Source organism: Rutilus rutilus (assembly GCF_951802725.1).
Source record: "Rutilus rutilus genome assembly, chromosome: 1".
Lineage (NCBI taxonomy): Eukaryota > Metazoa > Chordata > Actinopteri > Cypriniformes > Leuciscidae > Rutilus > Rutilus rutilus.
This window is the reverse complement of record NC_140209.1, coordinates 9,420,017-9,438,504: the sequence shown is the minus strand read 5'-3', so window position 1 is coordinate 9,438,504 and position 18,488 is coordinate 9,420,017. Positions and strand designations below refer to the sequence as shown.

General features: G+C 40.0%; 1 protein-coding gene and 1 pseudogene across 2 annotated transcripts in view; one reads left to right on the top strand and one right to left on the bottom strand.

Moving 5' to 3' along the window:
• The window catches only part of LOC311304049 (interferon-induced very large GTPase 1-like), a 227,048-nt pseudogene that overhangs the window by 58,958 nt on the left and 149,602 nt on the right, over positions 1-18,488 (top strand). The gene's annotated exons all lie outside the window — the stretch shown is intronic.
• LOC311287155 (galactose-specific lectin nattectin-like) lies at positions 1,614-7,687 on the bottom strand. Its single transcript, XM_084403801.1, has 8 exons — positions 7,596-7,687; positions 6,085-6,156; positions 4,891-4,965; positions 4,714-4,791; positions 3,384-3,463; positions 2,720-2,854; positions 2,315-2,426; positions 1,614-2,195 (listed from the first exon to the last, which is right to left on the bottom strand). Exons 2-8 carry the CDS (start codon positions 6,140-6,142, stop codon positions 2,125-2,127), a joined length of 609 nt encoding a protein of 202 aa, XP_084259927.1. The 5' UTR covers positions 6,143-6,156; positions 7,596-7,687; the 3' UTR covers positions 1,614-2,124.

Sequence of the window (18,488 nt, the reverse complement as noted above, 5' to 3'; positions counted from 1 at the left end):
TTTAAAACTATTGGATCTGACCAGAGTCACTCTGGATCTGCCATAACCAATTGCTAACGTTTGGTCGTGACGTATGTCAACTCAAACTAGCGCACGATCTCAACGTCATCGTTCTCAGCCACTGCCTCTGTTCGCTGATTGGACCGGTTAAAAATTGATCAGAGAAAACCAAAGAATCCACCACAATCCCAGACGGAGTTACTGAAGGAAAATGAAATTGAGCGGAAGTACGTAGGATGGCGGAGCCAGGCTAGTATATGGTCCCCAAGTGGCTAGAAATTTCAGTCGGTGTAAACCGAGCTTTTGGCTATCTTTCTCTGCCTTCGAAAAAATGAAATCTCAGACGGGCTGATCTTGAATTTTCCCCTTATGTCGTCACCAGATCGACTTTATTTCTGTCAGACGTCTACAGAAGTGCTTGTTGAGAATTAACAGATGTTTAAATGTAGACGTTTCATTGAATGTTTCATTTGAAGTCACCAGAATCGTGATTAGTGTCAGCTTTATTTGGGCCCTTGACTCTTTAACATTAGTTTTTCTCTGGTCACACTAACTGTGTGTTTATCTTGCACATTTGAAGCAGCAAGAATAGCCATGTGATATGAAAAATATAATCATATGATAATATTATACAGTATTGTTTATCTCAGCAAGTGTGTAATGTCTGATTGGTGACTTTTAAAAAGGTTTTTATGATTGTGGTTGTACAGCACGAGATCAGCAATGTCGCCGTTATCTGCACATTAGTTTTTAAAGAGACGTTGCGTACAGGATCTTAAAGTCTACACACTGTAAAAAGAGATGTGTTAAAAACAACACAGAGTGTGCTGATGGTTTTTACATGTTGTGTAGATTTTTAACACACAATGTGTGTTAAAATGTAACTGGATGGAATAACACTGGGTGGAGGGCAGTTTGTGTTTATGAAAAATAATAGGTGTATTTTCATAAAAACTTTAAAATAAATAAAATAATACATACATACATACATACATACATATAAATAAATAAATAAATAAATAAATAAATAAATAAATAAATAAATAAATAAATAAATAAAATCTAAATTTATAAAACCTTAAAGATTAACGGGTGTTTTTTGGCAGACAATCACGTCATCACGAGTCAGTCTGTGGATTTGCCATGATCGCCGTCCTTCATGGGTTACAGAAAGTTGATGCATATGAAAAAATGTCATATAGACTACTTGGTTTTTGAGAAAGTGGAGTAAATACTTGACATTTATTAAAGGTACAGGATAATAACCTGGTAGTGAGACACAAAATAAGAGTGGCTTTAATATATTGGGTGAGTGTGATGGGGTGGCAAACAAATTTATATTACCGAATAAGAGACAAACATGTATCAATTGTCTTTAAGGTTATTTATTTTCTTGCAAGGAAAGGTCAGCAGTCAGTCATACAGTCATTACAAAGAGCCTGCAGAGTGTGACCACGAGTGGGGGCATCTTTCCTTCTTTATAGTTGTTCCTCCCCCAAGGCTGTTTTCCCGAGGATAAATGAAGATATCTCTCAGCCATAACTAACACACTGTTTAGATTTGTCTCATATTAATCATATTATACCCTTGAATGGAGACTCTCGATCTCGATCATACACTTAGTCACGCATTAACTTTTGTCAGGTCATATACAAGGCCATACACAATACATATTCATAAGGGTATGTATCAACACTAAATTCATCTAATTACCATCATATTTCTAAGATTCTATAAATATAATTAAATGCAAACATATATAACATAAATTTCTTCCACAGTGACTAACTTTTTCACATTATAATTTTACTTGTTTATTCATTTATTTATGTATTGGGATTTATTATTATTTATTTTTGTTGTTGTTTTTACTGTTGGTAGCCATTTTAGGATGCCAAATTAGTTATTCTGACTAATTATGTTAGTGAGAAAAGTGAGTCTGTGGAGTGATACACAAATTATAAAATGGTGTTTAACAGGCGTCACTGAGACATTAACTTATCATTCACAAAACACAATCAAAGAAACACAATGAACCTTCTTTAAAACTCATTTATTACCTCTATTGAAAACTTCTAAAGGGAAGTAAATGAGTTAAAGGTGCTTGTTTCTTCTATTGATTTTTCACATGCTGGTTCTCTTCACACACACAAACGGCTTATTTTTGGAACATGTGTCATCATTCCAGTTGCCATCTGTTGCAAGATAGAACAAAATATTTGATATTATCATTTTTGTATTATCAAAACAAAATGAAAATAATGTTTATTTAGTCTATTTAGATAGTTTATGAGCATTAACAGCAGTTACTTACAGTTATTGTTCATCTCAAGGCAGTTCTCATGTCCATCAAGGTTATTGGGCTCTCCAGGCGACCATATTTGAAAGTTCATTTTGGATCCATCACTCCAGAGCCAAACTCCCTCCTGTGAACAGAAGAGAAAAAAAAAGACATTGTGTTTATGTCCAAAGCTTATTTAACTTAATTCTATCTTTATTCATCTAAAAGATGATTCCTCATGAACCCTAACCCCATCTCCATTTTAAAAATGTCAAATCTAAACAGAAATTATTTCACAAACAGGGTATCAGTGAAGAATATGTTAAGGTATTATGTGGTGGTGCTCATCTCATGGTTGCCAATGCCCTAAACTAACTATTCTAAGGACCAAAAAAGATAAAAACACATCTATCTTTATGCATGCAAAGAATTGCATACTTGAACAGCATCATTTCCTCCGATCCAGGCACGAGTTGAATCCTGAGTTTCGGATCTAATCAGGTTCTGTATAAAAGCGTACTCCTTATGGCTGTGCACAGAAGCAAGGTTCCCATCAAACTGCAAACAGAATTTCTGTAGAGGCGGAGACATGAACAAACACCAATATTTATAAAAAATAAAAAATAAAAAAAAAGTATCATTTTTAATTCATATTCCAAAATCTGTGACATGCCTTCAGTTACCATCAAAATAATTTTTACTCGTGCTGTTTATTTTTTGATTTGGTTAAGTCTAAAATCTGCCATTAGAGGTTGGACTACTTTTCTAGAAAAGGTTCTGGTTATACTGTAGATGTAGATTAGATATAACTTCACATATATAAAGTTTTTCAGTTATCCTCTCATGATAACATGAAATGTGTTGTCTTTATTTTCATACCATTGTGATGTTTTATTATCAGTGATATATGTTTACACCCTAGAGCTCCTTTGTAATTTCTTTACTGTTAACATATTTTTCTTTTTAAACTGAGAAACAAGATGAAATTATTTTCCTGCAATAATTGACAGGTGTCACAGATGTTTACAGAGCTTAAGTTGTATTTAACCAAGAATATACTTATATGATTTGTATGTCATATTACAAGCTGAATGTATCATACCTCTGCCTCAATCCATGTTTGAGCGTTATTGAAAAACTTGAAGCATCTGCATCCAAAGGCAGACCACCCGTCCATACAGACTGTTAAAGGGAAGATTTATGTGTTATTTTTTTACCATTAATGACCTTTCATGTAATTAACTTAATCATTTTAAGGTACAGTATGTAACTTTTGTCCCTTTACCGGTTAAAAACAAAAAGGCATGGAACATTGTTTTGGTCGTGCTTCGGCTTTGCATGACAGAGCAGATGAAGGCGACGCTTCACAATAGATGCTTTACAGTGAACTCTGTTAGAGAGATACATATGACAGTCTATCTGTACATTAAAACACCTTACTCAACAGTCAAGTAATAAAAACACCATTATCGCCACTTCGCTTTTACAACTTTTCAAATCCCTCAGTTCTCTCCATCTCCTAAAGCCAAGCTGATGTTGATTCTTGTTTTATCACGAGCTCTGTCTCGTTCTCTTTTCTCCAGCAGACTCTCGTCTGTTCGGTGTTTGTTTATAACGAGTGTGAAGACTAAAAAATTGACTCTTTAATGTTTGCTTTTTTCAAAGTCTACAGGGTGAATCTCAAGAGGTTGGAGATTTAGCTGCTCCATCTCTAACTTTCTTGCTCATGTGAAAGCTAACCCCTGCCACTCACACACCAGACGCAAGGCAATGTAGCCGGAGCAACTTTTCTCTATTTATGTACAGTATATGACGAGACACGCACGGGCGAGTGACGTATACGCAATCTCCCATGAAAACTGGTCTGACAGGTCTAAAATATAAACACTTATAGCAGGCTTACCATAGTGAACCAGTGAATCATGTTTTGTAAGAAGTATTGATGATGTATTTGACTCATTACTTACAATTTTGTTTATTTTGAACAAAAAAGCTACATAGTGTACCTTAAATAAACAAAGAATTAAAAAAATATTTTAACAAAGAAACATCATGATGTGAAAATACATTTAAGATTTTGCACTAATCAAAGTATTTTGTTTTTGTTAACCTATGGCTCCACCCTCCCAACACCATACCAACGTTTTGCACCATCCATAAAATAACTAAACATAACATTAAGGAAAACATTTAATAATTATTGCAAAATTGCCCAAATTCAAGTATGTAAAAATATACTGTGTATTAAACTTCACAAGGAAAACAGGCAAATAATTGAAATGCAAAAAACTAAATTACTTTAACACAACAATATTGATATACTGATCAATAGCAATACACCACTCACTTGTGTTCTATAATTATTTAGTACCCTATCCAGTGCATGAGAGTAACTATTACAGCAGTATTTCATATGAGAAACATGCACACACCTGCTGATGGCCTAGTCTTGCCAGAATCCCCTGGTGTCAATCCACTGCCTGCCTCTGAGTCCGATGTGTCGTCTTCACCTACATGTACAATCAGACATGGCATTGCCACATACCATTATAAACACTTTTGAAACTATTCTATATAGCTAAAGCTGTAAACAAGAAGTAAACACTTACAGTTGGGACTGGGGCTTGCCTCTGATGCTTCTCTTCCTTCTTCCACATCTGTCTTGTATTTCTCCAGAAATGCACCTATCATGATTTGACATGTTTGAATCATTAATATAAAACTCTCCAGCATAAACAATCAGATTCTCATAATCTACACACCCAAATCACAATGCCTGTCTGTATGTGACTTCAACTGCACTATTACAGCATAAAGAAATACATTTATTTATTTATGCATAAGTTATTTCTTGATATGCACTGAATTCATGTAAAACTCATTTAAAAAAAAAAAACTTTTTTTTTTTTTTTTTGGCAGGTCCACACTGGTTGTCAAACTTGTCATGATTATGACACTATCACTTGGTCAATTACACTAAACAGCCATCTCTGATAAGGCTTTTTTTTTTTTTTTTTTTACTTTTCTATGCTATAATATTCCGCTGCTGAAATGAGCATTACGTGTGGTAAATCCGTCCCGTGGTGCTAATATGCAGTCACCGTCATGTTTTGCTCGTGATGATGGAGCGACCAGCTTGTAGTAGAACAATTAACCACTTAGTAACATACCTGTATATTTCGCTTTCTTTTTCTCATCCTGTTTTCTTTTTATGATACTGAGCCCCTGATGGCTTTGACCTTTTCGGCTATGACGACGTTCCCTGCCGCCTTCTAGGCTACATCTCATTTATCTAACAGCAGCGGCCACTATCACCAGGGAGACTTGTCACTCAGATACTCGCAAGTAATCATAATGCCTCGAAATAGCAAAAGTATGAAATAATAATAATAATAATAATAATAATAAAATAGATATAAATAAAACAAATCTCTTGGTGGGGCGGTTCTCCAGCAGTTTGCGCTCTAGGCGACCACTAGAATGCCTATGCCTAGAAACGGCCCTGCTACTACTACTAATATTAATAATAATAAATATACTATAGATTTAACATGTGTATTTGTTTATTGTCAACAAATACAAATATAAAATACATTCATAAGAATCAATAACGTTAGCTGATATAATTGTGGTTGTTTTATTGTCTAAATGTTATCATAATAATTAAGAAACAAACTCAGGTTTACTTTAGTGCACATACTGTATTAGTTCCTTCTTCTGATTAGTCATTACAGAGTCCCAGGTGTGCTACAATTCATGTTAAAATAACAGTAATGATGTGAAACATGGAATAATGGTCTTACCTGAAGCAGTCAAAGCCATGAGAAGACAGAGAGACAGGTAGACAGTCCAGGCCGCCATTGTTTCTCTGAATACTGAAATAGAAATATTCTGAATTAATTATTTCAAAGTTTTGTATTTTTGTGACACAAACCAGTTCAGTAATGTCAACGTCTGGATATTACGTTGTGGAGTGACGATGTTGTATTGCAATATGTAGCACTTCAAAGTCAATACCAAATCAAAACTAGTTAGCACATTAGTTGTAATTGAAAAGGTTTAAGGCCCGTTCACACCAAGAAATGGGAATACAGCTTTCCTGAAGCTCAAACAGTAGAGCGTTGGCACTTGCAACACCAAAGTCACGGGTTTGATTCCCAGGGAAAGCAAGAACTGATAAGAATTTTTTTTTTTTATTAATAAATTAATAAATGTAAGGACAATAACTATTAAGATAACAATAAAGATATACAGTAGTTATTAAAATCATCCTAAATATTAAAGATAGTAGAGTTCACACCACAACTACAACGATAAAGGCATAGAGAAGCGATATTGTATGGAATCACTTTCAGAATGATTTTTTCTCCAGCTGATGAACGTGTTTTGGATATTGATATTGCTATTTACCTGTTTCAAAGAAATATTATTTGCTTGCTTTTCAGTTAATGCCATATAAATATGCTGAGTATGTATCAGGAACCCACACGGACAAACTGGCTTTCTCAACAAGTCTATGGGAATTATAGATGTGGTAGATGTGCTCATTGGCGCCAACACTACGCAAACAAACAAAACACAACGAACAAACAAAACGTAACCTTAAGCTGAGGATTGCAAAACATAAGGCTGCTATCAGAAACAATAACCTTGACTATGCCATTGCTAAACATTATACAGAGAAGAACCATAGTCCAGCAGCCTCCCTCAGGTTAGTTGGCATTGAGAGGGTATTGCCAAACCCTAGAGGAGGTCACATTATTAAACAGCTCTTGAGAAGAGAAGCTTTTTGGATAAATTAACTGTCTTCTGTTGAACCCTCTGGTATGACGCTTGTAAAGAACCTGCATTACTTAAAATGGAGTTAATGTAGAAACAACTGTATTTGACTTCCTCTTTTTTTTTGTAGAGCATGATGAGATAAGCAAAAGTTTTGAAAGTTAGGTTCTTGAACTTAATGTGTCTTAACCAAGCACAGAGATTATCAAGAGGGGTTGCTTAGATGCGGTGTATCCTCCAACATTACTGTCTCATGCTTTAAAGAAAAGCGGTTCCACATTGAGCATTTTACAATCACTAATCTGCCTATAACCTGCGTGAGACACACATGCTGTGAGACACACATGCACAACATAAAACACAGGCTACATTCTTAATAACCTTAAAATTATTTTAAAAAATTCTAGGCTCTGTTCTGGGATTGTTCAACAGTACTAATATTCACAGAACGCGCATGAATCAAAAAATTATTACATGGGTTTTAGTAAAAGTGAAATAACAAATACATGTAAATGTAAATGTGAAAAAGTCAAACCTGAGGAAATCTGTGTTCCAAACAGCAAACAGTTTTTCTGCTGGATAGTTTATAAGAGATGTGTCTTGTTTTCTTGAATTATTTTGCTGTATTCTTTTGCCACGACATTGTGGGCTTATATACGTGTACTAATGTGACGTAAGATGTATGCCAGCCAATCAGGATCTGCATGTTACTGAGACATCATATGTCTGCTTTCTCTTCCCAGTAAATTGCATAACTTTCAGGAAAAACAAACAAACAAACACAGTATGGGTCTGGGTGGGAGAGTGGGAGAGTGGGAGGCAGGATTGTGACTGGAAATGAACATGAATGTCTTATTTGATCTTGAGATGTCTCAAGACACATACTCTGTGTATTCAAACCAGATGACTGTTGGATGTTAATTGAATGCATGATTTGTCATTGTTAGATCCTATAGCTATACATTATTGTCATTTTGACACAGATTTGATGCTATGTGAAGGATGTGCTTCAGTTGAATCAGCTCACTCATAATATTCCCCCGCCCGCAGGTTGAAGACTTTCAGAATTGACGGAGACTCACTTGTGCTGCTTCTTTTTTGAGGTTCAGTTTTATACAAACCGTCCTTTTTCTGTCATTTACACTGTTGTCTTCTTCAAGCACTCTTGCTCTTCTTCACTGTAGTCTTCGTCTGTCTGGTGGTTTCAAAAAAGTTCTCTTCCCCCTCATGGTTGGTTAAGAAACATTCTCCTGGTTTCACAGACAGGGCTTAAGACTAGTCCTAGACTAAAATGTAAGTGTCACGTAACCACACACAAGGAACAGGGGATCCAATTGCAGTGTTTATTTAAGGGAAAATCCGTACTCACAAAACTTGGTCTAGGCAAAGGTCAAATCCAAAAGGGCAATCCAAAACATAAGAAATAAACATGAACAGGGCAGAAACAAACTTCAGAAGTGGTGGACATAAAACAAGGAAACAGCTGAACACAATGAACACTCAGTGACAGACAGAATGCTGGGAATTGAAGTCAAATGTGAAAGACACCGTGAGAACGAGGACCTCTAGTGACAACCCAGGGAAACACAACCAGACACTGTGACAGTACCCCCTCCCTACGGAGCGGCTACCAGACGCTCCATAACGTAACTACAACACAACACAAGAGTTCAGGAGGGAGGTGGAACGGTGGAGGATCAGGGGGAGGGATGGTGGGCCAGGTCCATGGCGAGGAACAAGGACAGGGAGTGATGGCTTAACTGGTGGCCAGGACGGAGACGACAGTTCATCTGGCGGCCAGTACGGCGACGACAGTCCGTCGGTCGGCCAGGGCGGAGCAGACAGTCCCTCGGGCGGCCACGGCGGAGACTTTCCCTCGGGCGGCCAGGGCGGAGACGCCCCCTCGGGCGGCCACGGTGGAGACGACAGTCCATCGGGCGGCCAGGGTGGAGACGACCCCTCGGGCGGCCACGGCGGAGACGACAGTCCATCGGGCGGCCAGGGCGGAGACGACCCCTCGGGTGGCCACGGCACTGGAACAGACACCACCGGCTCGGGCACTGGAACAGACACCACCGGCTCGGGCACTGGAACAGACACCACCGGCTCGGGCACTGGAACAGACACCACCGGCTCGGGCACTGGAACAGACACCACCGGCTCGGGCACTGGAACTGGCACCACCGGCTCGGGCACTGGAACTGGCACCACCGGCTCGGGCACTGGAACTGGCACCACCGGCTCGGGCTCGGGAACTGGCACCACTGGCTCAGGTTCAGACACAGACACAGACACAGACACAGACACAGACACAGACACAGACACAGACACAGGCTCAGGAACAGACACTGGCTCCGGCTCAGGAACAGACACTGGCTCCGGCTCAGGAACAGACACTGGCTCCGGCTCAGGAACAGACACTGGCTCCGGCTCAGGAACAGACACTGGCTCCGGCTCAGGAACAGACACTGGCTCCGGCTCAGGAACAGACACTGGCTCCGGCTCAGGAACAGACACTGGCTCCGGCTCAGGAACAGACACTGGCTCCGGCTCAGGAACAGACACTGGCTCCGGCTCAGGAACAGACACTGGCTCCGGCTCAGGAACAGACACTGGCTCCGGCTCAGGAACAGACACTGGCTCCGGCTCAGGAACAGACACAGGCTCGACGGCGGCCATCTTGTCCGAAGACACAGGCTCGGCGGCGGCCATCTTGTCCCCTCTCCGTCCGCGACGGCGAGACGGTGGCACCACTTGATCCTCCACCATCCCAGAGTCGAAGGGGGGCCATGGTGGAGAGCGGTGCTGGACTCCCCCTCGACCCACCAGTCCTCCACGACCTCCACGGGTCCCACGGAAAACTACCAGGCGGGTTCCCCTAAACAAGTCTCTCCTCTCCCGCTCGGCGGCCGGGGAAGAGAAACCCGAAAACATACTGCTGGATCCTTGTAGTGACGGAGTCCTTCTGTCACGTAACCACACACAAGGAACAGGGGATCCAATTGCAGTGTTTATTTAAGGGAAAATCCGTACTCACAAAACTTGGTCTAGGCAAAGGTCAAATCCAAAAGGGCAATCCAAAACAAAAGAAATAAACATGAACAGGGCAGAAACAAACTTCAGAAGTGGTGGACATAAAACAAGGACTCCGTGACAAACACTGAAACTGACAGGGTATATATACACAAGTGCTAAACGAGGTGACGAGAAACAGCTGAACACAATGAACACTCAGTGACAGACAGAATGCTGGGAATTGAAGTCAAATGTGAAAGACACCGTGAGAACGAGGACCTCTAGTGACAACCCAGGGAAACACAACCAGACACTGTGACAGTAAGTCTGAGCTGTTTCCACTGAAATAAACTTGCACTGACTGATCTTAAAAATATATCAGTGCCTTTTTAGTTTTAAGATGCACATCGGTAATGTTTTTTTCTAAGCATGTTTATAAAAATTACTTAAATGTCCTAATTGATCTATGGTCTAATCCTGGCTTAGTCTAAGCCCTGACTGTGAAACCGGGCCATTAAGTTCAGGAAACTAACTTTCACAACTTTTGCCCATCTCGCCCTGTTCTTCTTCTTCTTCTTCTTCTTCTTCTTCAAAAAAAAGGAAGTCAAATACATTTATTTCTACATGAACTCCATTTTAAGTATTGCAGGTTCTTTCCAAGCAGCATTCAAACATCTTTATATGGCATTAACTTAAAAGCAAGCAAAATAACATTTATTTGATAATGGTTTCTTTTGAATAGCAATATCAACATCAATATCCAAAACACGTTTATCAGCTGGAGAAAATAGTTCTGAAAGTAATTCCAACAATATTGTTTCTCTGTGCCGTTATCATTAAAGCTGTGGAGTGAACTCAGCTATTCTTTATTTAGAACAATTTTAAGAACTATATCTTTATCGTTATCTTTGTAGTTATCATTCTTGGTGTGAACAGGCCTTAATACTGTTCTTGCAATATGACATGGACAAAACATCAATAATACAAAAACAAACACCAATGACACTCAATTTCATCAACCACTACACCTTAATAAATACAGCACCATAATATGTCCATATTGATTTAAATAAGTGTAAATTATGATATTATATATTTATGTAATTAGATCATTGACATATTACAGTTTTTATATGTACAGAAACTGACAATGAAAAACAATGTTTCTGTCAAACTGTATTCATATTTAACTATATTAACATTTATGTATAGATTTAAAATGTCTCACGTGGCTCATTATAGGCTCACTGTAAAGTATTTATCAGTATATGTTCCAGTATGTTTTAATAATGTAAAGTAACTAACAAATTGGGTCTGTCAAATATGTCAGTAGAAGAGAAGAAATTAAATTTTCGTGTGAAAAAATCATTTACACTGTAAATTAAAGATTGAATTGATTTAAATGGGAGTTTTTGCAAGCATGCTGAAATCAGTGATTTTGTGCTGAACTGACAGCTTCAGTGATTGAGCGAGGTCTGAATTAATTCAACATATTCTCCTCACATGCTCGCTGCTGCTGCACTAAATGTTAATATCAGTACTAAGGATAAACCAATCAATATTTTACCCCTCATTTTTACATTTGTGGAGTGGAACCTTTTTTTTTACAGAAGTGGAACCTGTTTGTTGAGTGGTGTTCGGATACGTGCCCAAGGTTCATATCACTGTAAGAACTGATTTTCCTGCTAAGACAAAACTCACCCTGCAATAAAGCCATAAAACGCACCCTGGACAGAAGATAGCAAAGAGAGCACAGGACATTGTCCTGTCCAAACTTTTCTCTTTCCTTATCTCTGCATCCCCCTCTTAATTTCTTTCTAATGTCTTAATTTCATTGCAGTCATTGGTTTAATGAGAAAGATTGAGAACTTAGGAGAATCCTGTTCTCCTCTCTGGGTGATGTCTCTTCAAAATATCTCCCGAAACCAGGTGCTACCCCCTGGGGTACATGAATTGACCCAAACATATTGGTACAACCCTTTTGTTCTGGTCTGGGTATTTAAGGCTAGGTGACAGAGCAGTCTTTGGGACCCTTTACCAGGATCATCCCCCATACAGTGCTGTTTCAGTGTTTTCCTGTTGGCAAGCCCTGACACACCACTGTGTGTCTCCATCAGGAATCCTTACTTTTGCTTACTTTTAGAGTCATCTTTGAGTAATTGATGTCATGTATTTATTATTTCTGAATTGGCTTTTAATCACTTGTGTAATTGGCATGATACATTTTCCCTGACAAATAAATGTTACATCTTAATTCATTCTGCATTTTTCAGAAATCATTATTACTAGTAGATTAAAGTGCAGTCTGGTGTTTCCGCAAATCTCTGTCAAGGATAGATCACACCGAAGGCACTATGAATGGAGCATGGGGCACATCATTAAGGTGACCTTCCGATTTCTGACTATCACTGACTTAGCATGTTGCAAGCTCTCTACTATGAAAAAAATTTACACCTTTGTTATGAGTCAGCAGTGAGTGGCCGCTTAGGGTAAAATAGTTGCACTGCACCCTCTGACTATTTCAGAACTGGCTAGTTTGTGATCGTGAGCGCACATTCGCGACGTGACGTCTCAAAGCTACACCGGGTCCTTAATGAACGAATGGGCCAATGGGTGGTTCTTACACCACTCCCTTCAGGGACCAGGTGGTGAACCGGAAAGCGCTGCCTTCGGAGGAGGCAGACCCAGCCCTTGCTTTTCTCTGTCCCGTCCGTGCTCTGCGCCTGTACGTGTACAGATCGCAAAGCCTCAGGACCTCAGATCAGCTCTGTGTCTGTTACGGAGGCCAGCTGAAGGGAAAGGCTGTCTCCAAGCAGAGGTTGTCCAACTGGATACTGGATACTGGATATCGTTTTGGCGTATCATCCCAAGCCGCACCATGCCCCCTCAGGTTGCGAGCACACTCCACTCGGAGTGTAGCTTCTTCTTGGGTGCTGGTTCAAGGTGCCTCGCTGACAGATATTTGTAGAGCTGCGGGCTGGGTGACCCCCAGGGGTGGACTGGCCATCTGGCAGACCGGGCACTTTCCCATTGGGCCGAGGTGCACTTTAATTTCCTATTATCACTGTAAAGCTGCTTTGAAACCATCTGTATTGTTAAAGGGGTCATATGATGGTTATAAAAAGAGCATTATTTTGGATATTTGGTTTAATGCAATGTGTTTATGTGGTTTTAGGTTAAAAAAAAAAAAAAAAACACATACACATACAATGTGTTTTGTACACAAACAAATTTACACATACTGTACATTATTGAAAATGCATAATTTTTTACAAAGCTTCGTTCTGAAAAGCGTGGTGTGCTCTGATTGGCCAGAGATCCAGTGCATTGTGATTGGCCCAAAAACCTTAAGAGTGACGGAAATGTCACGCCCGTTACCATATTTGGAACATGAGCTCCCAAAGCATTAATGATAGGTGATAATGTGGGTTCTACTTTATCAATTTGAGCCCGAATCTGATCGGGATAATGCAGATGATCAAGCTGAGAACACTATGTAAACATGAAACTATGTCTGCATCTATGATCGTAGAAATGACAAGCAAGCTCTACTCTATACTGCTCAAAACTCGCATTTGAATAGTCAGTAGCAAATTCTTAAAATATGTGATAACATACTTACTGTGTGTCTGTGAGTCAGAAGCGCCAGAATGTTCATACAATTATGGAATTGCTTTCTAGAATCATCTTTGTGCACAGCAGGCCTTGTACTCTCCCGGGTTCTGGAAACAGTCCTCTGAAAAATGCAAAGCACAGAGTCGAAATTTTTAGTTGTACTGTTCTAGAACAGTGTTGTAAATAAAGCTTAAGCACTGTTTTCTAATTGCGTCCTCTTTTGGAAGGCCAAACAAAGTAGTTTGGCTTTCACAATAAAAAACAATGGCGGCAACAATAATAATAATAATACAGTGAGAATAAAAGTTATGCCTTCTTTCTTTGCGTGTACATTTGGGCTGTGTTATGAAACTCTGCACACACACACTGACGTAGATTTGTGGGGGTATGTTTGAATGAAGCGTTTTATGAAGGAGTGGCTGGGCCTTAACTTTTATAAAGAATATCTCTTTAGGTTTGACACTTTGAGCTTTGTAAATCTGCAGATCTTATACTTGCGCTACAGTGGGGATTTCTTTTAAGACTGAAAGGGAAGCTCGGCTTCCCCTATAATGTCAAAAAAAGAATGGTCAAATATGTACTATTGTGTTAACATTTTATTGACTAAAAATGCGTTTGAACACGTTCATCTCAAAGTTGAGTTCGTTCAGAATCAGCTACAGTACATATAGCAGGTCAGCTGACTCGATTTCCTTCTCATACTGTATGTTCACGTAGAGTCACAGTGCATTTCCCTGTTGAAGCCCAGCGTCCAATGACTTCAATGGGTCTGCTTTGAACAGTTTTTTTCAGTGCTTCGAAACTAGACGGTCATTGGATAAATGCTGCGATTATGTCCCGCCCACAGACGCTCAGCATCTCTGGAGTGAATGGAGGAGTGGGCTGGCCTGGACTCTGGGCTTCTGCGTGATGATTGGAGGGTCTGTCGAAAGACTGCATCTCCTTTTGATTGACAGCGATTTTGTACTATAAAAAGTCTCTGACGCTGAAGCTATTCGAGCTCAGTCCCATCGCGGATTTTGCCAGTGTAGTCCAAAGACAAACTGCTGCAACCTATTTCTTGGTATTTGCTTGGTGAAATTGCTAGCCAATTTTCATCACAAATTTCACACAATTATACACCACATTCCACACAATTATACACCACATTCCTTGTTTCAGTTTAACCTAATTCCCACATTTCCTCCATCGAGTTTAATATCTTTTTTTTAGATTGTTTGTTCATTAATACAAGTATGTGAATATATAGTAAAGTGTAATTTATTCCTGTGATCAAAGCTGAATTTTCAGCATTGTTACTCCAGTCTTCAGTGTCACATGATCCTTCAGAAATCATTCTAATATGATGATATTATATTGGCAAGTGACAGCGAAAGCATTCCTGAGCAGGCCACTCAGGGATGGAGGAGGAAGCTCTTGGAGTTGGTCACCGATCCACTCCCTCCCCCCAGGTGAGTCCCGGGTGAAGTCTTCATTTTTGTGTGTGTCTGTCCACCGCTGGCTCCCAAAAAATGCGGAGCAAGCGATACCCACACTTCAAAGAAAGAGCAACTTCCTCTGTTCCTGGGTTCCAAGAGGGCAAGTCTGGCGGTGTGCAACCCTGTAAAGCCTTGCACCCCTCAGCCCCCTCTTGTTCGCCAGCACAGCAGCAGGGTGTGGTTCGGATCCCTGGCTGTCTTGTGGAGACAGGTAAGTGTTGTGCACCACACTCAGACCCTACTTCGGGCCGCCTTTTGGGCCTTCCGAGCCGTTTCTCTGTCCTCCACCTCGCTGCCCCACCTTGGGTACATCTGTGGTCCCCTGGCCCGGTTCGTGGAAGCCAAAAATGCTTCCCAACCGGTCCAGATGGCCCCAAACTATATCATCAGACTCGGCTTGCGATTCTTTTTCGCTCGGATTCTGCCCAAGCTCAGTGATATTCATCCCACCTAGGTGTTGAGCAGATATGCTCCTAAAATTAATGATACTTATCACACCTAGGTGTTGAGCAAAGATTCTCCTATAATCAGTGACTTTAGTCACACCTAAGTGTTGAGCAGTGCTCCTGTCTTGTGTGCGCACATCGCAGTCTACTGGTGAAGGACGCAATGCAGCCGCTCCCTCCAGTAGATATGAAGGACTGCTTCTATAAGTTTGTACTTCATTGTACCCTAGAGAGGTTAGGGTTACACAGAGATGCATTTCCAAATGCTCCGTCCCCAAGATTTGTCTGCAGCGCTCAACCTAAGAGACATGTACTTCAGATCTCTATCCTTCCGCACCACAGGCCATCCTGTTTACGTGTGTTCAAAAGGTGTGAAGTATCAGTAGAAAGTCCTACCCTTCAAGTGCTCATAGCCAGTTGGGTCCTCAGCAGGGTGGGAATTATGTAATTTTAGGGGCAAGGCCATTTGGCCTCCACCTTTTCTTTTTTTTTAGGGGCACCAAGGCCATATGACAGGGCACAAATGCCATTAGTACAATTCGATGGTTTCCCCATTCAGACATGGATTATGACTTTTTTAATAAAAAAAAAAAAACATTTTTTAATGAGAGAGAGAGAGAGAGAGAGAGAGAGAGAGAGAGAGAGAGAGAGAGAGAGAGAGAGAGAGAGAGAGAGAGCGCCATTACATCCAGAAAGTATTGTAGCAACAATGACATCTGCTTTTTACATTAAGTGAATCATGTGGGGGCCGAACACATCGTCTTTGTCCTCAGGAAGACAGCGCTGGTTAATCATTCAGCTCAGCGTGAACCCCTAGTGACTTTACAGCCTCGTGACATTCCAAACACACACACACACACCCCCACACACACGCACACACACACACACACACGCACACACACACACACACACACACACACACACACACACACACACACACACACACACACACACACACACACACACACCAAGAGACCAACCTTTGTGTGTAACTCAGGATAAGCAATATTTATTTTTAAATATATGTACAATTCCATTATGCATGTGTGGTCAGTTTTACCTTATAATAGAGGTGTGGTTTCTAATGTGCAGTTTTGAATTCTAAGTGTCTATCGAAAGGATTTTTCTCCCAATTTAGGGTCTCAAATAGAATCATGGTTTTGTAACCCTACCTCAGACCATAAAACTTTACGACCCAGGAAAGCAGACATTCCACGCGAGTCACGTCCCAAACGCACCACACACACACACAGATTTTCCCACATAGGACATTACCAAAATGTTGATATATTTCTGAGGTGCCTTTTGTTAGGACCATGTCATATTGGGGTGTCTACGATTTTGTCATGTGGTAATCAAAACTTTAAATGTGTGTAATTCTGCAAATCTCCTGTAACTTTGCATTTCTACAACCTTCATGTGATGCGTTTGATATCTCTGTAATTCTCTCAATCTAACAGAGTCGAATTCCAATAGCAGAATGCAGCAATATACATTGTTTACACAATTCATACTTCTGGAACCGAAAGGCTTAAGTCAATCGTTACTGTAACTCGAGCCAGGAGATCGTTCCAAACGAACAAAGGGATCTTCCCGCCAGAAAATCTCGACAGCTGATTCGTCCTCTCCGAAGAAGGGGGGCGGTACATGGGACACTGATAAAAGTCCAATCCTTCAGTTTCCTCTCCCTCTTCTCCGGCTCTCTCATCCCTGATCTCTCACCCTTCCTCCTCTTCTCCCCGGCGCGGCGCTTCTCCAGGAACCTCTGGAAAGGCTTTGGCCTTCTCCTCGGACCAACACATGTTCGAGTCGTAGCTGCCGGTCTTTGCAACTAAGATATATTTGCCTCTTCCCTCCCGGAAGACGAATCTGAATTTTCTCGGTAACGTTACATTCAGTGAGCCTTTTTAAACTTCCGCGGCACTGGAAGACGCAGCAGAAAACAGGACACCACCCTCGCTTCCTGCCTCAGCCTCACCCGAACAGAGAACAAACGTGCAAGTAACTTTGAACCCTCTCTAAAAGCTGTTTCCAGGTGTCTCGTGAACTTAGGTTTCTGTATGTAATAATTACTAGCTTTTCTCTTCTCTTTCTTTCTTTCTTTCTTTCTTTCTTTCTTTCTTTCTTTCTTTTATTCAATTTCATTTTAATTTCTGATCACGTATGTTCTTGCTCGTTTAAATGTTATGTGTTTTATTTGTTTGCATTTTTACGTACGTTTATATTCGTAGCTCATATAATCTTTAGTTTTACATTTTTATTAAAATTCATAAAATACTTTTCACTGTCTCTGTGTTTGAAAAACCACCTTATAAGTCAATGAAACTGAAAAGATCCAATTATAAGCTACAAAGCTCGATATATATATAGACTACATTGAGTAGTTCTTAATTAATAAACTCAGAAAGTTTGATGTTCGTGGCCAGAAGAGAAAGCTTTCTTGGAGTTTGTAAATACTATTTTTTTCTGTGATGATCTTACATTTATTCGCTGGACGAATAACTAAGGATCAGACCAGTTACAGAACAAGGTAATCTCGATAATTGATCAAATAAATGTACATGCGACTTATGAATTATGACCATGAGTTATGATTATTAATATTTCCAAAATTCCCTATGTGTGTGCTAATTCACATTTACCCCAGAGTCGTTATTCTTACAGTATACACCCTCAATAGAACAATAGAAACAACATAAATGCCAATAAAAGCATTCAGAAACAACACAAATGCCAATAAAAGCATTCAAAATATTCATTCAGTCCTCTATATCATGTGAGTGTGAGAGAGAGAACCATTTCATCCAGAAGGTATACACCCTCACAATCATTATCGCTCAGCGCTCAACGCAGTTTGCTTCGCGCTTCACTCAA

Coding starts and splice junctions, on each gene's coding strand:
- LOC311287155 (XM_084403801.1), bottom strand. CDS start 6,142: ATGGCGGCCTGGACTGTCTACCTGTCTCTCTGTCTTCTCATGGCTTTG. Junction 4,792..4,890: donor GGCAAGCCCCAGTCCCAACT/GTAAGTGTTTAC, acceptor TTGTACATGTAG/GTGAAGACGACACATCGGAC. Junction 3,464..4,713: donor CAAGACTAGGCCATCAGCAG/GTGTGTGCATGT, acceptor TCCCTTTAACAG/TCTGTATGGACGGGTGGTCT.